The 24,021-nt window shown below is 42.0% G+C and overlaps 1 protein-coding gene across 1 annotated transcript; it reads right to left on the bottom strand.

Annotated features, from left to right (window-relative positions):
• Nucleotides 1-955: 955 nt before the first annotated feature.
• On the bottom strand, nucleotides 956-22,136 carry CDHR5 (cadherin related family member 5). Its single transcript, XM_053395034.1, has 15 exons — nucleotides 21,926-22,136; nucleotides 20,879-21,057; nucleotides 19,496-19,546; nucleotides 18,757-18,849; nucleotides 16,826-16,924; nucleotides 15,528-15,638; nucleotides 14,481-14,648; nucleotides 13,831-13,921; nucleotides 13,312-13,406; nucleotides 10,570-10,776; nucleotides 9,527-9,643; nucleotides 8,646-8,718; nucleotides 6,806-7,522; nucleotides 2,545-2,687; nucleotides 956-2,019 (listed from the first exon to the last, which is right to left on the bottom strand). The coding sequence occupies exons 1-15, from the start codon at nucleotides 22,002-22,004 to the stop codon at nucleotides 1,456-1,458; spliced, it is 2,787 nt and encodes a 928-aa protein (XP_053251009.1). The 5' UTR covers nucleotides 22,005-22,136; the 3' UTR covers nucleotides 956-1,455.
• Nucleotides 22,137-24,021: the final 1,885 nt, after the last annotated feature.

The raw sequence follows: 24,021 nt of genomic DNA, 5'->3' as shown, positions 1-24,021 counted from the left end.
GATGATGGGAATATGTGGAGGACCACAAGTTCCCTTTAAACCTTTTCTAATTTAATGAGGTCATGATAAGAATGCTTTACACCCAGGGATGGAAGGAAGAGAAAACATCAGCTAAAGAAGAGTGGATTATGGAGACAATAGAATACGCTGAAATGGCAAAGATGACTGGAAGAATCAGACACCAAGAGGAAAACAAATTTAATACAGAATGGAAAAAGTACATAGATTATATTAAAGAATATTGGAAAGACTTAAAGACGTTAGTAGGATTTTCATAACACTTGTAATCTGCAAAAACCAAAAGACTACAAAAAAAGAAGGATTAAACCAAAGTTAGATAAATGTAATCAAATGCGGTAAAGATAAAAAAAAAATCTACATTTTGAAAACCAGAGTGGGTGATGGTGGTGGTGGGGAAGTCTGGGGGTTCTCTGAACCCCCAGTTTGTATCAGTGTTATTTGGTTTGAATGGATGTTTATAATGTTAAAAAATATCAAAAGAAAAAAGAGAAAAAATGAGGTCATTATCACAACCATAGGATGCAATCCTATACTCATCTGGAAGTAATCCCCATTGAATTCAGTGTGCCTTATTTCTGAGTAGTCAAAGGGCACTGTTAGTTTGTTACCAACTTTGCAGCAGCCCACATGTCATGTGAAGACTTGAAGTAACTTATCCCAGGCAATCCATGGTGGAAGTGGGATGAATTCAAGCCCACCCAGTGGACCATATTGGCAATGTCCTGGCAATGTCCTGTGAAGGAGATGGCAATCCCATAAACTACTAGCAATATGTTTCTCCTGGTTTGAAATAACACTTCTGTAAATACTATCCCAGCTTTGCTCATTAAAGAGCTTATTCGAGATGGGCAGGAGGGAAATAATAAAACCATTATTATTATTATTATTATTATTATTATTATTATTATTATTTTCTTCCAGATGTTGGCTTTTGCTGATGACTAGCCACATTGATCCCACCAAGCTGGACATCTCTATCTTGAACACTATGAGCCCAAATATACTAGCAGGATTAGCACCAGTGGAACAGCAGCCATTGCTTAGAAGTAAACTAGCAGCAACCCTAGCTGAGCTCACTATGCCGGTGATAACAGGTACATCTTCTACAAGCTACTTCCTATTTCGCATTGGAAGGTGGTGACTCCATTTGAATTGGCTGCCTCAGGGATCAAACAGTTTTGGGTTGGTCCTTGCTGCTGTATATTAATTATCATGCTTGGGTTGAATGATCCTAACAATTCCATAAGATGTTGTTATCAGCTTTATGCTTGGGGAAGGTGTGATATATTACCAAGGGGACAAGGTTGCACACTGCCCTTCCTGGTGAATGCTGCTCATTAATTGGCCGAGGTCATAGGAAGAAGCTGCAGAAGCTCGGTCAGAACATAGTTTAAAACAGTCAGCTCTATCACAGAATCTTGGACAATATTTCACCTACAAAAAAACACCATCTCCTTCTGTATCCTGAAGATCATCAGTAGAATCAATTTCTGGGAGTTGAGCTCTTCCTAGAGTGAAGGACCTGTCACTGCCACCTTTGCCACCATCACCAACTTCATCGTCACCAGCCTGGTCATCAGCATTGTCACTGTCACTCTCATTCCCTTTCTGTTCTGTATCGCTGTCATTTTCAATCATCAAAACATCATCCTTAGCTTCTGGGTCAATGTCTTCTTTAAACCACACTGCTTTGTAGCCATCGTCTGACATCCTTCTGTCTTTAGTGAGGATGGATCTTACTTCCTTTTCACTGTCTGTGTCCCCGTTGCCTTCTTCACCTTCCTTGCCTGTGTCCCCGTTGCCTTCTTTACCTTCAGAAGCTGCTGATTCCTGGCTGTTTCCCGCTGTCTTCTCCAAAGGAGACAGGGTGCCTGACCGCTTCTCTGCAACCGGTTTGTCGTCTTCAGACTTCACACTTGCTGGCAACTTATCCTCCTTTCCACCTGAGTTGGGTTTCTCATCGCTTTCAAAGCTGCTGTTGATCAAGCCTTTAACAGACTGCAAAAGAGGGACATTTATTGTTCATACTGATGGAAAGGGAAGTGAGGTGCGTAGAGAAGGATCACCCACATTAGAAATGATTGGGCCTAATCCCCCTGTGGTATAATTCAATCTAATGATTAGCCAAATCACACTATTCATTTCTGCTTAGTATGTCTGCCACGTTTACATATTTACATATTACATACAAATGCTTCATGCAATATGCTGAGAACTCACAAATGTTGTGTAGTGGCTGATGCTCACATGGCAGCACCAACTTTTCCTTCTGTTTCTGCTTGACAAATTGCAATCCCAGCTCAACATACTAGCTTGTGTGATGTTGTAACTGATGTACAGGTGTGACTTTCCAACAACTCATTGCATACGGCTCTCATCTTTCTTTGGGCATTTTTGTTGTCGTTGGCCATCGTTAGAACATGATAAAAGCATAAAAACTCACAAATTCCTGCACTGCAGTTCTTCACAACTAAGGCTTGTACTCTCACTCCAAAATCAATGTATAGCAAAAGGTCCACTTACTTCAGTGTCTTCTCCATATCTTTGTTTTAGTTTGTGATACTTGTAGGAGACCAGTCCAAGCAACACTAATGTGACTAGCAGTAAGCATCCCAAAGTGGTGCCCACAGCAGCCATGTCCTCTGTTCTATACTGACAACTCTGTTCTGAAAACAAAAACATAAAACAATAGCCTGATATTGGAAACAATCTCTAGAAATCCCCATTGAAATCTGGTTAAATAATATTTGGAATGTGGCTTTATTGGCATGCCTTGCTTGCCACAGAAGGGTAATTAAAGGCACTTCAAGGGTAGGCACTTTCGGGGAGACTTGGCTTCCTTCCTTCCTTTTCTTTTATAAATAGATACTTTTATTCCATCCTCAGAACAACAATCTCTGTGGAGAGGCTACTTTAATGGATAATACATACAGTAAACAAATGTACTGCTTGCGTACTATGTACTGCATATGGAACTTAATAAGAATGTACCACTGAACAAGTTACTGTAGTTACCGTAGGTGCTGTTCTTGTATTTAAATGAAAAACAATTTTAAAAAATAATTGGGCAAGGGGACATCCTCCTGAATGTCAGTATAAGACTTAAGGTGTAAGACAGGTGGATGTGGATAACAGGTTTTAGAGGTTGCAATGCCTTTACTTCCTCCTCTTTCCTTGATGGTCTCTTCCAGATTCCATGACGCAATATATCTAAAAGTATCCCTAGCTTTTCAGTTAATGTATCTAACACTGAACTAGTCACCAGCAGATAGCTATGCTCCAAGTTTCTATCCAATCGGAAACACATGCCAGGGTTTTCTTAGGTTGACTTGGATTTGCCTGCCTTGGGAATTTGCCCTTTCTCATGTCACACTTCACTTCCCTATTAACTACCAAGCTATCGTTTTAAAGCTTTGTGGCGATTAGTAAAACCGTGACCAGCTATCAGTTTCACGTCTGTAATCTCCAGCAGCGTGGACTTTGACTATTGCCTGCAGGTTTTTATTACTTCTAAGAGTTTATCATTAATATGAAGTGAAAGGACTAGCACTTCACCTCTCAAAAATAGCCAGTATCATACAACTTCAGAAGTGCTGGAATCAAGATACTGCTTGCTAACTGATTTAGGAAAAAATGATATATTACATGAATTCTTAAGCTGACTTCACGAGAAGCCATTTTTGGAAACAACCCAATCAATCCGTTTAAAAATTGACACTTTTTATTGTTCTGGAACCTTAAGTTCCAAGACAATATCCAACTCCCCCCCCCAACACTTGTGGCTAGGGAAACCCAGCCAGATGGGTGGGGTATAAATAGTAAAATGTTGTTGTTGATGATGTTACAATTGTTTTGCCACTTTAAATGCATTTTGCTGATGTGGGTTATTTCTTGCTACTTATTAAATTAGGGCTTTCCCCCCTCTTTAAAAATAAAACAATCTTTTGGAGAGAGCAAAAGCCAGAAGGGTGGCTCAGTTTTAAAAATGGAGAAGCGGGATGCCTAGTTCAGTGGTAAATGACATACTCTGCAGGCAGAAGGGCCCAATTAAATGCAATTTAAGGCTCTCCAGCAGCAGGGTCCAAAAAGACTTCCCAACTTGAGACCCTAGAGAGCCACTGCCAGTCAGCCAAAGGTGGAAACCATGGTGGGTTAGAGCAGGTATGGGGAGCCTTTGGCCCTCTAGATGTTGTTGAGCTGCAGTTCCCATCAGCCTCAGCCAACAGGTCCACAAAATGGTGGTGCACGGGGGATTGGCAGTGTCCCTCTTTTTAAAGAGAGAAAAAGGAGCGCTCCTGTGTTTGAGTGATACAACAATGGAGAGCTCAGCCTCTATTGATTTTTTTAAAAAATGAAACCAGTCTCTCAATAGCCTGCAAACTTTATTGCCCTCCTACCTTCCCTCCTTCCTCTCGCCTATAGAAGGGAAGTTGGAGGGGGGGATTATGGAAAACAAAACATTTCAAAGGTCAGCAAATGACGCAGGCCTTGGAAGAGTGGGGTTGTGTTCCTGATGTCAGCCCTTGACTCAGCCTAAATAAACACCATACATTTAAAATCACACACGCGCACACCAAATCCTGGAAACTGTAGCTCTTGAGGGGCAAACCACAATCACTATAATTGTTTTTTTTTTGGGGGGGGGAGCCATGTGTTTTAAATGTATGGTGTATATGCAGTGATATGCAACTACATTCTTCTACTCTGCATTCAGATAGCAATGGGCCACCTTGATGGCGGAAGAATTACATTTTCCCATGGGTAATGTATTGTGCCTTGGATTCCACAAAGGTATAATGCTCATTCCTGACATTGCTTTCCTTCTTGCTCTGAAAGCTACCTGCATTGCAGGGGGTTAGACTAGATGACCCTTGGGGTCCCTTCCACCTCTACCATTCTATGACTTCATTTCCCCCTGTTATTGAACCTGTTATTTCACTTTAAAAGTCTCTGGCACATTCTGTCCTACCTGTCAATAATATTCTCAGTCTGTTGCTTTCTGCTGCCTCTTTGCTTACCCATTCTTAACTGGATTCTACCCTGCTCTATCTGCAAAAAATACATCTCATGAAGCCCCGACAATAACAGTAACAGCTTCCAGTGGAGTTCGCACCAAAGAAGCAGTAGAAGGAAGTTTTAGCCCCACCCGGGGGAGAGAGACCCTACTGAACCACTCATCTTTTGCATGCTAAATACATACATACCGTATTTTTTGCACCATAACACTCACTTTTTTCCTCCTAAAAAGTAAGGGGAAATGTCTGTGCGTGTTATGGAGGGAATGCCTACGGGTGGCATACCTATGGATTTTCCTCCTCTAAAATCTATGTGCGTGTTATGGTCGGGTGCGTGTAATAGAGCGAAAAATACGGTACATACATACATACATACATACATACTCAAACCTGCAGTGCATGCAGTTCCACACAACACCCAAGCATTAGACACATATGGGATATTTATCTGCCTTCCACCTACTTCCCCAACACCCCATCACACATACCAGGGGTTCAGGGGCTTTAGGAAGAGGCCTATTTGGGATGGATAGCTCATGTTTCACATGCAGGGGATCCCAGGCTTGAATTCTAGGGCAAAGCCCAATACGAATGGGAGGGGGTGAGCCCTCACACCTGGGCACACCTGACCTAACATGCCATATGAGCTAATAGACTCTGCATTGACCAGCTGGACTCTGTGGTCCACTCCCTCCCCCTGGTAACCTACCTGACCAACCCATACACACTCCCTGCTATTTTTCCTGCTAGGCTAGTTCTGCCAGGTTCCAGTAGGATTCATTGCCTGAGCCTCTTCTGTCTCGCAGAACATTTGGTCACATGGGTCTCCTCCCACCCCTTCCCCACCTGAAATGGTACAGGCCAGACACAGGTTTACTACTTCAGTGTGAACCAATTCTCAAACGCATCAGGAGGTATAGTGGTCTTACCTTACACAGAGAAATAATGTGAGCAACACTATCTCTAGTCACTTTGATGCCACCCTAGCCCTGATCCAGCTAAAATTAGTCATGACTAAGCCCAAAGGTTGGCGGTTCGAATCCCCGCGACGGGGTGAGCTCCCGTTGCTCGGTCCCTGCTCCTGCCAACCTAGCAGTTCAAAAGCACGTCCAAGTGCAAGTAGATAAATAGGTATTGCTCTGGCGCGAAGGTAAATGGCGTTTCCGTGTGCTGCTCTAGTTTCGCAAGAAGCGGCTTAGACATGCTGGCCACATGACCCAGAAAAACTGTCTGCGGACAAACGTCGGCTCCCTCGGCCAGTAAAGCGAGATGAGTGCCACAACCCCAAAGTCGCTTGCGACTGGACTTAACTGTCAGGGGCCCTTTACCTTTTTTAAGCCCCGTTCAAAGGAGCAGAATTTTAGTAAGCCATGACTAAGCATTTGTTTCAAGTTTTTCACAATCAGTTTTAGCTGTATTGGGATCCCTGCATGTAATACCTAATGTCATGACCTAGGCCCCAGACCTAGACACTTCTCCAACAACAATTCCCTGAACCAATCTCAAGAAGCTTTCTTCTATTTATGGATAACAGCTGCTGGGTGGGACGGATTCTAAAAGGGACTGTTAAAGCCACCATTCTTGTGTATCATGGGGCCCCACCCCCTACGCTGGCTATTTGTGAAAGAAAACAACAGCAGGACCAAACCACGTGACAAATGTCAAGTATAGTCTGCCTCTGAATAACACGTTTACTCTATGTCTTGGGCAACTTGTGGTGGTGGGTGTTTGAGGAGACACAGGTTCTGATAGTCTATGAGATGAATTACCTGTTGGAATGGACGTCGTTTGGTTGTCAGAAGATGAAGTTGTTATCGATAGGGTGGTTGTTCTAGTTGCATCTCCTGTGGTATAGGTGGTTGTTCCATTATAGAGAGGTGTTGGAACAGTGGAAGAAACAGTCGTATCAGTTACTTTGGTGGTTTCTGTCTGAGGTGCCTTAGTAGTAGATTGCCCTATATCATCTGTTGCTGGACTCTCACCTGTTATGGGATGCTTTGTGGTAGTTCCAGCCTGAGAAGGTGTATTTGCAGTCGACCGTTTATCTGTTGCTGGGCTTATATCTGTTATGGGATGTGTGGTGGTGGTTCCAGTCTGAGAAGAAGCTGAAGTAACAGTTTGGACCGTTCCCCCTGTTGCCGTGGATATGGAAGGCTCAGTTACTCCAGACTGAAAAGTTGTTTCAGCAGTAGATTCATCAGTCCTATCTGTTGCTTGGCTTATCCCAGTGATGGGAGAACTGGCGGTCTGGGGTTCTAAAGTGCTACCTGTGATTATGGGAGACTTTGTTGTAGTTACAAAAGGAGGGATGACTGAGTCAGATGTTGGGCCTGTTGCAGGCTTCTCTGTAATGGCAGTATTCCTGGTTGTACTTGCAGAAGGTGTTATAGGAAGAGTAGTGATTGTCCCAGGTGGTAAATCTGAAATATCTGAAATAGTGGTCCCTGCCCCTGTGGTAGTGATGGCTGTAGGAAGAATGGTTGGAGCTGAAAATGCATTAGGCCATGGTATTAGTTATTTTTCAGTGTTGTATCTTTACACCAAGAAACTGAACACCTTATTCATATGAAATGTACACAGATTAAGGCTCAAAACCATTATAAAATGGAGATAATATTGTAACAGCCCCTAGATGGTGAACCTTTATAGATCCCATGTAGACAAAATCATGACAACAGGTATTTTATCAGAACCCTGTGGTAATCTTATCAGACCCCTGTGGCTGTTGGCAAAGAAAACCTATACCCTTAGTTTTATGCTAGGAAAAGGGGTTAGTGACTAGTTCAGATCCAAAATCACAGACCAAATGTTTTGTAAGGGCACATTTGGATTGTCCAAATTAGGCTTTCAGGCTTGCTATTGATTTTTTGCTGGGCCAATAATAAAGCTAAGGTCCCTTAAGCCATATAGCACAACACGCCTTCCCTGAGGTAACTTCCCTTGGCCTGTTAATTGAGCATTAATCTTGGTTGGTTTGTACAAAGTTTCTGGGGTGGCTATATAATGTCATATATTTATTGAACCTTCATTCTGTTTTGTTTGCAGGGAGGTTATACAACATCACATCAAACAGAAGAGGATGGCATGGTGGGGTGGCAGCGCTCCCCTGACCTCTGGCTGGTTGCGTTACTGCTGCTTACCAGGAGGTAGAAGGGTAGGGGCAAGGCAGTGGTAACCTGGTACAGTTTAAATGTATCAAACTCTATCATGCTTTTAATATTCTGTTGGGAGCCACCCAGAGTGGCTGGGGCACCCCAGTCAGATGGGTGGCACATAATAAAATAAATAAAATAAAATTGTAGTAGTTATTCTTACATTGGCTGAGCAAAGCAATTATTATCTTGCACTTTCCATTGCATTTTCCTATCACTTTCCTTATGGCAGTACAGTATGTCCCATTGTTTTGAAAGTATGTTTGCTGAGCAAGAACACACACACACACACACACACACACAAAACAACACTTTAAATATGTCAACTGAATTTGTTGGTATGTGGTTGAGCCTCCTACCCCAAACAGAGATAATCTGGAAGCAGACTTTTGCCTTAGTCTTTTTGAGCAATATCTGTGATCCTTATATTTCATCTACGTTGTATGTGCTAACTTACTTTCTAAAGGCTTGACATCTACAGTTATGAGGGTGCTGTCCTCTTGCAGAGTAGCTGTGTCATTAGCAATAGCCTGTGCAGACATGAAAGCGGATGTTAACCCTTCGCATAAACACATTTATTCCATCAATTCATTTATGAAGGCACTAAATTAGTTAAGGGCTCTGAACAGTTCAAGCTTCTGTGCATTGGAGTGTGTAATCTATACACTCCAGTTCTGCAGAACATACAGCTGATGTCTACATATGCAATGCACAGATAGGTCTGGCAAGAGTGTGAAGCTAGGCAGCACAATTATGACTCCTACACACACACTTATAAAATTAGGATGAAAGGGTTTCCTGTTTCATTTTGTTGATTGTCTTCATTAAAATATCCTCACAACAGCACTCAAATAGAGCAAGGCCACTATTTATTATGAAAAGCAACATAAAATAGGTAGGATAGAAGACTAGACAATCTTCTATTGGTGCTGTGGAATGCAAGCTTTTGAGTTACACAGAAATCTTACCATATATACCTATGCCGGTGTACTTCAAAAGCTTGCAGAACTTGGTCTAATAAAAGATACATAATCTTTCCTAATTTGTGTTTCCGGAGTCTTTGGAACAAATATTGCCAATATTGTTACATTTTTTAAACAAATGTGATCTTGATCAGAATGTAAATAACTATCGTGTCCTGGCTCCCATCTGTGTGTTTGGTTTTTTTGTCCACTTTAAATTATCCATGACCAGACTCTCTTGGAGTGAGAAATAACAATGAAAGAAATTATGATGACAGAAGCCCATGTTTAAAGGGGCCTCTGGTGCCTTTTTCTAACATCAGACATTACAATCAAATTAATATAGCACACAAATTTTGGGGCAAAGATGACCTACCAAAAGGGTGACGGTGGAGGCCACATCCAAAACTACAGCAGTCAGGAGAAATCCATCTACGGTAACTGTGAAATTCGTGCTGTTTTGGATTTGGTATTTGATATCAGGATTGAATTTCTGTGAATGGAGAATATAAAAATAGACTTTAATTAAGAACATGGAAGCCAGACAACAATTTGCCCCTATGCTCTCCACCCCATTCCCACCCTGGCTATGCAATATGCACCTAGTCACTAGTGCCAATGTCCTGGTTGTGGCCTTGTTTGTATCGGCTTCCCTGTTATTGTCAACACTTTCAGCATGTTTCCTTTCAACCTGCCCTGATTATTTCCTCCAGGTTGTAGGGTATGTACCTGCCCCCCCTCCAATCCTCATTTCTGTAACCCCTTCAACACAGAATAAGATAAAATAAATAAATAAATAAACTGTACTACTTCTTACTTCCAAATTTATCAGGAAGTTCTGAGTTACATAATTTCAGAGCATTATTTATTTGACAGAAGGTCCAAATTGAAAATGGTCCCAGGGCATAATCTGGGTGCATGTGATACAGCTATGCTGTAAAAGCTCAGCTGGCCAGTGCTTGGCTGGGAAATGGCCTAGGAGCCCCATGTGTGTTGTGTTGTGTTGTGTTGCCTTGCATTCCATTATGGAAGAAAGGAGAGGGCATAAAATGTAAATAAATATTTGACCAAATAATTTTTAATGCGGGGGGGGGGGGTCACAACAGATTTTTTTATTATTATTTTTGTGCCTGCAAAAGATTGCTTGATCCAGGTGGTTTTTATTTCATTGTAGACAGGTAAATGAGAGGCAAAGTGGACAGGTCATATGCAGATCAGGGGTTTGAAGATTTGCACAAGTACGGACATGAGATCATAATGCTAAAAGAGATATGAGGGTCGTTCTAACCCTTCATGCATTAACTCGCATGAACCTCACATAGGAACCATATCTGATATCATTATTAGTATCTTAACATCTCTGCCCCCTCCCCCTGCCCAGCACCCCAATGACCTTCAAAGGCATCTAAAGTTCCATACATCAGTGAAGTCATCATCCGCAGCAAAGATGCGCAGGGGCACTGAAGGTCTCCCAGCCTCCATGACCAGGCTGGGAACAGGCAGGCCCACAGACACAGTTCCTGCGTAAAGGGTTTTCTCAAAGTACGGCTTGTGGTCATTTTTACGCACAACCTTGATTTCCACTGTTGTTTGGGAATATCTGTATGGATTGTTGGTCTGGAAAGCCTGGAGAAAGAGAGAGCAAGAAGCACAAGAACAGTCATTCTCCTCAAGGGATAAAATGCAAAATGACTTAATGGAAAGTAAGCACTGGGTGGGGATGTGTGGGAATGTTCAGGGATGCAGGAGAGGATATATTGTCTGATTATATCCTTATCCAACTTGTGTTAACAAGTTCCCAATATCAGCAGAGTAAAACATTCCCCTTCATTTTAAGTTTGCAACGGCAGCGTTTGCTCAGGCTTGCTTAAGCCTCTATAATAATCACTCTGGTAATTTCCCCTTATTCCCTCTTAAAATAGAAGACACGACACAGTCCTTTACAAAAGTATAAAAAGAGTTTACTCACATTCTGTCCACAATCAGATCCCAGAACGCAGACTTAAGCTTAATGAAGTAATATACATTTGGAATCTATCTTATAGGAAGATAGTCCCTTTCTCCTCTCTTGGCTGGGAGCCAAGAGGGCATCTTTCACTCAGGAGAGATGTTGCTTGTTCGAAGATGAAGATGGCAGAGAGAGATGGCTGCCCCTGCCCTGTGCTTTTGTCGTTACCTGCACAGGTGAGGCCACACCCACCTCTAGTCACATGTGGAGGAAGTCTGTCCAGCCCAGAGGGAAACAGGAAGTTTACCTGCTGGCTGGACAAACATCCCATCCCATGTCTAAACATGTACACTCTAGGAATGTTGTAATTGACTGCTCTTGTGTTTCACATCCCACAGGATGGAGTGGGGTGGAATATGTGCTTGAGATCTGGGATGATAAGCTTTTCTTCCACTCTCTGCCACTGGCTTTTACAATGTCACTGAGTGTGGAGTGCTTTGCCTTTTATCAGACTCTTGTGGGGACAGGATTGACCCTTTTGGCATTCTCCCAAAAATGCCCAAACTGCAGAAATTCAGTTTTGTAGCCTATGTTTCTTAATCTAAGGATCTGAGGTGAGCAACATTTTAACCAAGCACTTGAATGCCTACTACAAATTTTGGGAAGCTGCTTCTTTGTCTGTTCACTGTGGGTAGAATCCAACATAGCACGGGAGAGAATGATCTGTTACGCAAGGAGAAATCTGTGCACACCCTAATTCTGTTCTAGGGATTCCTGAATCTGTTCCCAAGGCAGAGGCATGTTTCATAGCATCATAGAGTTCCAGCTGTAGAGTTGGAAGGGTATGGGGGAGGGAGAGGGGGAGACCTCATTTCACGAGAGGATACCCTTGCACAGTTGGCACCCTATCCTTGAATACCACTCTATGTACTTGGACACTTCTTAAGATATTGTTGCATGCCATCCCAGTCTCCAAGTACTGCAAGATTTCAGGAGTTCCAGGGTTCCTGTTTTCTTTTGATTGAGGGACAGTGGAGAATGTTGCATCTTTATGATATATGGTTTGTTTACACACATATATATACAATCTGAGCCTATGATGGCCGGGTCAACACCATTAAGACCTCCAGAAAGGGTCTTGTTTCTACTGTAGCCATAACCTTGGGTTCCAATAGAAATCAAGCATAGTTCTGTCTCCCCCCCCCCTACCCAGCCTGCAACCTTGCAGGTTCTAGCTTCTAGCACACATAACTCGACTCTCCAGCTTGGCATTTGTATTTCTAACTACCAGAGAGTTGAGGAAGGGAGCACCACCCATTTGCTGTCTGGCACACAGCCACTTCCTTTGTTACCATAACAATCCAAACTTAGGCCATTACCTCATTGAGAAACTAGCCTGGCTATTCCAAGAATTTGAATCCTTGCTTAGATTTATACACTTGCTGGATCCGGGCTTTAGAAGGGCCTCTCAGCATAGAAGCCTACCCTGCCCCAGACTCATAACATGGTCATATGCAAATTTTGCATAATGGCTCCTGAGATCAAAAAGCAGGGTTTTGTCTATGTTTGGACACCATTTTGAATCAAGATAGCGAACTGAACTTTTCAAAACCACTGGTTTCAAAACTGCACACATTCAGCTGATGTGTGGGCAGTTCAGCCTCACTTTCTGCAGGAAGCTGCCTTATACACCTGAACCCAGCAGGCCTGAACTCCCCACACACCAGCAGATGATATCAGGTGTGGGGCAGGTGAGCATGATCTGGGGGAAATGGTCTTGTGGGACAAATAGGGAGACCTGGCAGGCCAAATTTGGCCTGTGGGCCTGAGACTGCTCCCCCTTGGAGGCCTATAGGATTAGATCCAGTTTATCATGGATTACCGGTAAATGTGGGAGTGGCCCTCTAGATGTTGCTGGACTACAACTCACACCATCCCTGACCATTGACCATGCTTGCTATGAACAACATCTGGACAGCGACAGACTCCCCATCCCTGATCTAATGAATGGCTAAGAGACATTTCTCACAGCCTAGCTCTGCCTTCCCCAGCCTGGTGCCCTCAGATCCTTTGAATGGCAATTCCCATCAGCCCATGCCAGTCCAAAACACTTGGAGGGCATCAGTTTGAGGGAAGCTGAACTAGCTCTTTTCTCCTTGGTAAACACATATTCCGGCTAGGAGTTGATCAACACAGATCACCAAGAGACTTACCACAACATACAACATGAAAGTCTTCAGAGTGTTAACAGTCTTGTTCATTGTTATTTCCCCAGAATCCTTGTCTATTGAGAACGTGTCGTCATTTCCTAATGAAATTTGAGAAAATTAGTAATTGGAACTTCTGGTCACCGGAAGAAAGAATGGGATGGGTGTAGCCACGGGAGTTATTTATCAAGTAAATAAATAAAAATACTTAACTAACTGAGTGATTGTGTTGCAGATAGCTCACATTTGTCCTCTCAAAATAAATCCTGGCTACGCCCATGGCTCTGATACCATCACATCCAAGGCTGGATGTAGCTGATGACCCATGTTACCAGCTGGGATACAAGGCTCAGTGTGTGTGTGTGTGTGTGTGTATACGCACCTGTGCCTGCCACATGGAGTAGCTTATTTAGAACACATAGAAACTCAAAAGGCTACACAGGGATTTATTAACTAAGCCTTGATTTTCCTGGAAATGTTGGCATCCCAAACTTTTTTTCCTGTGGGTAGGAGTAATCTACTCACCATCAGCAATTGCATACTCTACTTTTTCATTCAAATCTCTGTCCCCATCAATAGCAGAGAGGGGTCCTGGCTCCAAGACCAAAGACTCATTCTGCAATAAACAAGGTAAAACATTTTCAGATGTTTCCAGAAATCAAAGCATTTGCTCACTTCAGGTACTTTCAGCCATTACGAGTCTGGCTTTTAGTTAACAAGATGTTACAATAACAACATATCTGAAACAAATTATAAATTAAAGACAGGAGGGAATGGGCAAAGCAGCTTCTGTCTGCTGTTTTTTTTGCTTAGACATCCTTTGCCATAGACTGCAATGGGTTAAAGGAAAGTGGAGGCAAGAACCAAAGATGTAGTTTGAGCCTCATGCAAAGTGTGTTTAGTTGGGTTGTAAAAGTTGTAATGTTGTGTAGAAGTTTTTCTGCCCCAGCTATTTTTCTTGGGAATAGCCAGTGCCCTCTTGGTATTGGCACCAATTCTGTTCCAGGTTTGATGCAGCAGGCAGAGGTGCTGCTTGGTTCCAGGGCACTCCTGGACTGATCTTTGAGTCCATAGACAGCAAAGACAAAAAGAGTCCTATAGGGACCGAGAGGAGCAAAGCAAAATTAAGTGAGGCATCCTGGGGTGGACACAGCCTAAGGGTTCCTTGTGCATACCATATTCTCCGAAATGTTGACCTTGCCAGTGTAGCCCGTGTTGATGCACATTATATTCCCTCCAAAAGGAGTGCATGGCTGGAACCAGGGAGGTCTCAGGTCAGCCTGTAGGATATGTATGGTTATTGTTGCAGTGGCTGTGTGTGGAGCTTCACCAGCCTTCCCATCCTATATGAAAGAAAAATGAAGGACAAAAACAAGAAATGGGAACATGTCCATTATAACAGCAGCACCAAAACAATCCCTAGCACTATACGTGCAAAACCCACCAGGGCAGGTTACCTTGTCAGAAGTTCTGAGTTCAAGTAGCTGCATTGATTCATACCAGCCAAATTAAATAAATTCATTTAAAGGCAATACCTCTGATCAAAGGTCATGAGTGCACCCTGCTGGAAACTGATAGTCCAGCACCAATGTGCGATTTGATTTATTTAAAACATTGGCATACTGCTTTATAGTTGAAAACAGAATGCAATGTACAGAAATAAAAAGAGTGGGAGGAATTCAACATTGAGATAAGGCAGTCGTTCAACCAGGGCAAGCATTTGGGGTTGCTAGATGGAACGATCCCTCCCTGCCTCCCCACTTGCACTGTTCTGGAAGCCCTTAGTTGAATACCACCCAGTGCAAAAAAAAGGACACAATTTGTTATGATATAACATTTGCAATAATACAATAACCACAGTGGCTGGCCGCATGCAGCAGCCAATATTCATGGCCAGGAAACTCCTGGGTAAACAAGTATGTTTTCAGCATGATCTTTCTTATGCATTTCAGTGAAGGGGGAAGCTCTGCAAACACTTTTATTTAAATATTTGGATCTCTGCACTGAAATGACTGAGAAAGCATTTGCAGAGCAAGGAACAGTGCGTGCGCATCAGAGCTCTTATACCTAGGCCAGACTTCTGGGATGTGGGGGCCTGGCAATTGTCAAGATTGCCAGTGGCAACCCTAAAAGCACAAGGGCATTTATCTGGTGAATGTGGAAACACATGTGCAGCAGGGCAGTTGCAAATAAACACATATTTTGCTCATGATAAAACTCACCATGGCATATAAGACAAATTGCATGTAGTTAATTTTTTCATAATCCAAGGTTTTGAGCAAGTAAATTTGCGGGTTATTAACTCCTTCAATGTTAAAATACTCCAGTCCTACCTAGAAGACAAGAAGAGATAGTGACACACTCTTCATCACAGATATGGAACCTAATGCCATTTCAAAAACACTGTTTAATGTCAAAGGTATTGCTTATTGTTGCATGTTTCGACACCTAAAGTGACTGGGTTATGGAAAGTATATGATCTCTGGTTTCTTACTGGTACAATGGAGTTTTCATTTAAATCCTTTTAATTAAGGCTTAGAGTGTGAAAACTATGCTCGACCCATGTGTATTTTAACTGTGTGTTAGACACCTAATTCTCTGGAATCAGCATGCATAAAAGCTAATGATGCCAAGGTCATGTTTACTGTGATGTGTCAATAGCTAATTAAGCCAGGACTAGCCTCCGGTGTGAGGTGATAGCCTGGGCTAATGGACTATTAGGACATCAAAGGATCAAAAGAACTGGGGATGAGACACCAATTGAGTAGGGTCCCCATCCTTCACAGAAAAAGAGAGGGTGGAAGCAATTGAAGCAATGTAGGCTGGAAGCTTAGGAATGAGGTAACACAGATAGTAAAACAGTGGAGAGAGAGAGCATAATGTTTTATGTTTATTTGGATTCAGGGCTGCAGCTATGGGAGAAGCAAGTGCCAGGCTTTGGAGCAGAATCTTGGGGCCCCATTCCATAGACTGAAGTCATGTTCACACTTTTGCTTGTCCCATGCCTAGAAAGCATGGCTCTGAGTGGTTTTCTGCTTCTCCCATGCTTTCCAGGCCTGGGTGGGTCTGAGTGGTTTTGCCTTTGCGCTGCTGCTTTCCCTCAGAAAACCTGCTCTTTAGTTCTAAATCGGAGCAAACGTCAATCTGGAGAAAACCCCAACTGATGTTTGCTCGGATTCGACGGTAAACATTGGGTTTCCCTGGGGGGAAGCCGTGGGACAAGCAGAAGTCTGGATGAGCCCTGAATGGGAGGGCCCTCAAACTCAGCATGTTTTGAATTAAGTGAACAAATACACATTTCCACTGAAAGAGCTCCAGTAAAACTACCTGTCTGCACCACTGGCTATAACAGGCATAGGCAAACTTCGGCCCTTCAGATGTTTTGGACTACAATTCCCATCATCCCTGACCACTGGTCCTGTTAGCTAGGGCTCATGAAAGTTGTAGGCCAAAACATCTGGAGGGCCGAAGTTTGCTTCTGCCTGGGCTATACTAACTCCCCACCCAACTATATACTAACTGGTGGATCTGCTGTAAGGTTGTAATATATTGTGTCTTTGTCAGCGTCCTTAGCTGTTACATTAGCCTGGGGCACAACAGTCGTGTTCACTGCTATATCCTGAAAAACAAAACAAAAAAAGGAACATCATTTTGAGCTATTTTTTGTCACATGTAATTTACAGCAGATAGATAATTTACTAGGCAGATAAGTAACATGCACACAATTTTCTCAGAAGAACCAAAGTAGGTCACAACATTCAAATGCAATCTAGAATAAAGGAGCAACAAGTTCCTTGCAGAATCCTGGGCCAAAATGAAAAGGATCACAATTGACATGTATGCTTTTCTCATAATGCAAAGCAGTGATGAGGAAGCCTGAGGAGTCTTGGGGACCATGGTGCCGTGAGGTGTGGAGTTTAAGATCCTCCCACCTCTTTCTCTTTTCCTCTCCTAAGCTGCTATTGCCATTTTTTGAAAACATTTCTATTCCTGCCTATGGAAGCTGTCCAGGATCCTCCTCAGCTGTTATTTGGATTTACATAACCCCCCAAAATGTGTGTGTTGACTTTGTTCATATAGTTATAGCCTCACATCTAGCCTGGCACTATACTAAATGCATAGACATGTAGACATATGCTTTTCCGTTTTTAATACTGTATTTGCATCCTGTCGCTTCTACAAAAACCTCACAGCAGCATATAGTTCTCTCCTCCCAACCTACATTTTCCCCTCACAATAACCTCATGATGCAGGTTAGATAGAAAGAGAGTGACTGGTTTAAGTGGACCCCATGAGCTCGTTGGGGATTTGTAGTCAGGTCTCCCCAGTCCAGTCCTAGTCTTTCACCAATCCCCCTATTGGCCTCTTTATATCTTGCACTGTGAGAGAGAATTAATGGTTTACCACATAAGGCACAATGGAATAGAACCATACAACAAGTTATCACATGCAGAGGGGAGTCTGCGTTGTATTTTAAAACTGAATGTGTTTGGCTTCATCATTTGAAAGATTCAGTGTGACGAGATTCTGTGTGGGATAATGATGAGGATCTTATCTAGTGTAAAAGAGAGTTATTGTTCCCTTCAGTCAGAATAGGAGAAGCTTGCATTTGACTATTAATAACTTTATTGTAGAGAGGATACCTTTATCTAATTTTACATTTAGTCTTTTCATGTTTAAATTGCTATAAGAAGAGTTTTCTGTATTTTATATTAAATAAAGGAGTAAAACCTCATGTATTGCAGATACATGATTTTGCTGGCAAAGGAAGTAGGCGGCATTATAAATTACAACCTATGAGTTCTTTACAATACTAGTAGCAGATTAGGATGCTCTCCCTTTAGAAATATTGCTAAATAAAAATAAACTGGGATATGATAGAGTTATTTAAACAGTTTGATTGAACATTGCACCCAGTATTTTAAATGAACAGCTACCCCTATTTTCTGAACAAACTTCTTGATTTGAGGTTGGAAATCCATTGTGCACTGTAACTAGTCACTGAAGGGGACCTGAGGGTGGTAATGTATTTGGCATCTTCTATATTCCCCCCCCCCCATGGTTGCGTTAATTTGCATACAATTGTATCTATGGCTCACAAAGTAGACATTACTGTTTGAGCAGTTTTTATGAACTTGTTTCAAATAAAATATTTTAGTGAGCTTAATAGTGTAATAGAGTTGTAATCTATATTTCTCTCTTAACTCTCATGGATATTTGTTTGTTATTTTGGAATTAAATTGGAAACAGCAATAATATGTTATGGTTAAGTATCATTTCTATTTCATTGTGTTATGCTTAATATTTGTATTTTAATGTTTATACAAGGTTTTATTCTTCCCAAGATTATGGTTCTGTCAGAATTATAGCTACAGTCCATTGTCACTTGTTGCAGAGACATTATCATCATCATCATCATCATCATCATCATCATTATCATCATTATCATACCTCTCGAACATTGACGGTGATGTTGGTTTCTGGAAACACAGGAGGGTTGTCATTCACATCAATAATGTTCACTACAACAGTAATACTATTTACCTGGAGGTGAGCAAAGCAGAATAATGTTAGTAATTGATTGACTGTTGAAATGCTGAAAATCAGGGGTGATGCTGGTGATGTTAGAACTATGGTCTTTTTTTTAAAAAAAAAGGAATGTTGGGTGGCCCTCTTGGCTTCAAACATGAACTAAGCTTGAAAATGACAATAATCCAAAAAGTTCAGCCCAAGACATGTCTGCAGAAGCAAGTGCCACCGAATTCAAATATGTTGCATTACTTATTCTTGCAATTTAAAATAAAATAAATTTAGCAGTTTCAAGTGTTTTGTGTTTGACATTTTTTTTATACAATACACCTGTTTTTTGAAAATTGAAATTATCAAACAAAATTGAGGGGGGGGGAGCACTGGCCCCACCCCTGGCATGCCATTGACAAGGGATGGAGAGAAAGAGAATAGGGTGAAGGAGGCAAAGGGTGTATCGGAGATTGAAGGTGTGTGTGACCATGTCTACCATTAGCTTCAGCCCCACCCACACTTGGCATGCAGCCCCTGGTGGATTAGTTGCTGAGGGAATGTGGTTCTCTTGGGAAAAAACTCTGGACCTAGATGACGTTGCAAAGAAGTGTCTCCCACTATGTTTGTGCAACATCTAACAACACAAAGTAGCATCTCAGATATTACTCACGACTATATCCGCTCTGAAGCACTGTAGTTCTACAACTAGCGCTGTTGAAACCTGTATTAAAAACAAATGATTTCAATTAAATCATGTTTTCTGGAACAATTTTTAATTAATTAATTTTTATTTTAGTTATTGGTGCTGCCTGATAGGGCCTTCCTGGTAGTGGCTCCCTGTTTATGGAATGCCCTCCTCCTGAAGTAAATCTGCCTTCATCATTAACATTCAGGAGGAATATGAAAACATTCCTGTTCACCCAAGCATTTGATGGCTGAAGTATTATTAGCTATGAGGATATGTGAAATAATAATCAAAAATTAGACATTTTAAACATTTTTGCCTATCTTGATCTGTTAGGATGGTGTACATCAGAATAAACTAAACAAATGTTTATACAGTGGTACCTTGGTTCTCGAATGGCTTGGCTCCCAAACGAATCGGCCCCCGAATGCCACAAACCCAGAAGTGAGTGTTCTGGTTTGTGAATGTTTTTTGGAAGCTGAATGTCCGACGCAACTTCAGCGGCTTCTGCTTGAGTATAGGAAGCTCCTGCAGCCAATCGGAAGCCGCGCCATGGTTTTCGAACAGTTTCGGGAGTCGAACGGAGTCCCAGAACAGATTAAGTTTGAGAACCAAGGTACCACTGTACTAAGAATCACTGCTAGTAGTTTTCACACAAAGGTTTTTCGCCCAAATAGGTTTATAATGTGACTAAAAACCCCCAGAATTCCTGTTTGAATTACAAAAGCCTCTCTTCCACTCCAAGTTCTCTATTTAGTAACTATCTCATACATACCTAAAAAGTGAAAGAGGTGCTCAGAGTTTAATCATCACACTTGAAAATACCCCATAGCCTTCAAATGAAGAAGCATTACCAGCATGTAATGATGGCATGCAAATTGGCTTTAATCTATCACATGACATATGCTGCCTGGTAGAAAGCCTGTTTGCATATCTACCACTTTGAGGAACACTTTATGGAACAGGGAGGGGAAGCCATCTTGTCTGTTGCCTCAGGCAACAAAGTAAGTCCTTTGCCTTACACTGCTCTGGCCAAAAGAATATAAAAGCTCAGAGAGAATGGACATTTGCAAGGCACTTGTTTTCAGTGTTTTAATTAAGGCTATTAAATAGCTTTAACATATTTGGATAGCTATATTCAGGTTATGACTGTACTGCCCTGATTCACTTCCACCTCACCTTACCACTTTTCTAGATAGGAGTCTGACTGGCTACCGTTACTGTCACAGATGCTTTAGCTGAGATTCCTGCATTTCAGGGTGTTGGGCTAGATGACCCTTGGGGAACCTTCCAACTCTGAGATTCTCTGATTCTATGCTATTAACCCCCCAGCCATATTTCTGCATCTTTTTCATACCAGTTCATTACCTCATAATCCACTGAATTTTTCAGGAGCAGTTGTGAGTTCTGAATCTCAAACTGGTCACCATTCAATACCAATGGGTTAATTCTTACTGTGACACCGTCAGCTGTGTTAATGTTGGTAATCAAAGCCCCAGGAGGATTATTCTCTTGGATATTAACAACGTTATCTTGCACACCACAATCTAGTGAAACAAAATACAATATTTTAAATCTCTCAAAGCACAAGCTTAGTCAAAAGAAGGCATAAGATCAACTAGTGCTTTGTGTATTCTAGTCCAAGAATTTGTCTGGGACAAATATATAGGAAATATCATATAAACTCAGACAGTGGTGGACCTACATTTTGGGGGCCCTGAAGCTTGAACTGTCATGGGGGCCCCTTTGCAACCAGCAACAAGGTCTGGGTAACCCCATTTATCTTATTCAATGGGGTTGTTCCACAACAGATCACCACACCTTTACAACAGCTGTGCTACTGACTCTCAAACACTGGAATTGTTGAAATATAGGAGAAGGAGAAGGAGAAGGAGAAGGAGATTGGGGTCTATTAGACCCAAAGATTTTAAGCAATGTGGACTTAAGTTGCTTCTGGGGTCCCCCCAGGATTAGGGGCCCTGAAGCCTTAAGCTTCATTAGTTTCATAGCAGATTCGCCCCTGAACTCACAAGAAATTAACAAGAAAAAAGCCCTTTCTTTTGAAATGGCCATCTTTTTGCCTGTGTGATAAATTGGCCATTCAAAGGTCTGTTACAAAATACTGTACATCTTTCATTAAAATATTAGAAAGGTTATATAGATTCTGGCTGACAGGAACCAAACCATGCTACAGCCTGTGCTTGGAATATGCACAGCATTCAGGCTGCGATCCAAGACACACTTATCAAAGAGTCCTATGTGGTAGGACATGCTTCCAGTGAAACAGGTACCAACTTGTGCTACACATTGAGAGCACCTGTGGCAATTGTTTTTCTACTGGTATATCCTTTTATATTAAAAAAATCAAACCAACCCAAATCAGAGTTTTTTCCCCTACCCAGAAAACATACTGACCTGAATTCTGTGCCTGAACATGAATTGCTGACAGCAAGAAGAAAAGCACCCAGGTACAGGACTGCCTGAAGAAAGCCATTGGGCAGATGGAAAAGAAATCCAAAAATTAAGGAAAGCGGACCATCCACTTTTCTTCGTTAATTGTTGCAATGTATCTTCCTTTCACTGTTCCATGAGGAAATAATGTGGCAAATGACACTGAGCTGACACAGTCGTTTAACCTTTGCATCCTAGCTTATTGATTCACTTATTTATGACTTGCTTACTGTTACCAGTTCCTGAATGCGATAAGTGGATGGTCCCGCTTTGCTGTTACATATTATGTAACACTTGCATGTGGCTAGGACCAAGGGTAATGGGTGATGCTGAACGGAAGAGGGTGGGCCATTTTACAGAATGAAAGACGGCGAGTAATTCACACATGCCCTCCAAAAAATATCTGAATGGGCTACACAGGGTGTCAAAAATATACAAACAATGCTTGAAACCAGGCAGTGTGGTGCCATTTAGAGAGAGTCAGGGACCTATTCACAGGTTTTTAATACCCAAGCTAAGCCCCAAGAACTCATAAAGTAATAACAAAGATGAATATTGCTCTGGGCATGTGCAGAGTGCCTTTGCTGACCTTTAGTAACATATTTGAGAAGAAAAAGAAAGTGCGACAGCAAAACTTCAGGGGAAACTTCAGCATTTCTCATTTAGGAGATTTCCAAAGAGAGGGATTGTGAATCTCACTCTGATCTTCAAACTTTAGATCATAGCAACTGCGAAGTGCTTTGAAATTCTGTGCCAGGGAAGCAGATCATTTCTTCTCTCTCTCTTTCCGCAAGACTATCAAAATAGGATGCAAAGGTCATTACAGTGCTTGTGATCATCCAGCATGGCAAAGTTTCCTCTCTGTTAGGAGACTTTGTTACTATTTTTTCATAGTAAATCTTTTCCTAAGGGAATGCTTTTGTCATTACTTTGTAGTTAGGCCTTAATATGTGCTGTGGGGTAAGGCTTACGTTTGTTTGTCCTGTGCTGTGCCAATATTTTCATGTTTTAAAGTGCTTTTTGCCGTTTCTTTATATATTGTTGCAGATTTGGGGTGGCCTCTAAACCCTAGAAATTAATAAATGCTAGAATTTTGATTATTTCGGATGTGAAGGGAGAAATAAAAGCTGCAGAGGAATTCCTGAGCTAGGCTATGCAAAATGACCTGGCCAAGGTAGGGCTATTAAGAAACAACAGAGTCATTGGCAATACTCCATAAGAAAACTGTCCTTCCCCAACTTCCTTTTTCTGGCGGTGGGAAATGGCTGACTGCCATATGATCCGACCCCAGCCGCCCCAGTAATTCAGGGCTGATATGGGGGTAATTAGCCCTGGCAGACTCCTCAGGATGGGGGAAGACTGTCTCGTAGACCCGCAGATTGTCCAAGATTGCCGACTTGCATCAAGGTGCAAGCGGCAGGACACTGGGTCGCAGAGCACGGGACGGCTGGCACTCTCCAATGTCATTCTCATAGCCGGGAATATCTGTTTGAAGAAATGATTAGATTTGGACAATAAACAGACATGGTCTGGACCGAAGAAGCCTAAGAAAAAACCTGCAGAACTGTACAGTCTCTGGTGTACAAGCTCGGACTTCAAAGAGATTCTCATCATAATGTGTGGATTGCGGAGGTGTTTGGTGTGTTTTCTCTCTCTCTTCTTAACATCTACAACTGGTTTTCCATGCCAAGCCTCATTAAGAACTTTTTTTTTTAAAAAAAGAAAGAGTACAGATGGACTTCTATTTACAATTGAGGATTCAACTACGCAGCTTTACTTAAGACTTGAAATGCTTGCTGAAGATAGAAGAAGAAAGAAATAAGATGGCGCTCATCAGTATGACGCAGCACAGGAAATTGTGAAATCCTCCCTTCCTTAAGGGAAACAGGAACTATTTGCTGGTTGATTACAATGATTTGAGACAATATTTTGGATAACATACAGTGCAGCTGTTTGCAAAAGGTTTTTTCATTAAGAGCAAGAGAGAAGGCTAGATGGATGTCTAGCAGCCCCCCTCTAGGGCCCATGGGGGGGACTGTGTGGCTCCCAGGAAGGCTGAT

The sequence above is a fragment of the Podarcis raffonei genome, chromosome 1 (genome assembly GCF_027172205.1).
Source record: "Podarcis raffonei isolate rPodRaf1 chromosome 1, rPodRaf1.pri, whole genome shotgun sequence".
In the NCBI taxonomy this organism is placed as follows: Eukaryota; Metazoa; Chordata; class Lepidosauria; order Squamata; family Lacertidae; genus Podarcis; species Podarcis raffonei.
This window is presented reverse-complemented; position numbering and strand designations above follow the sequence as displayed.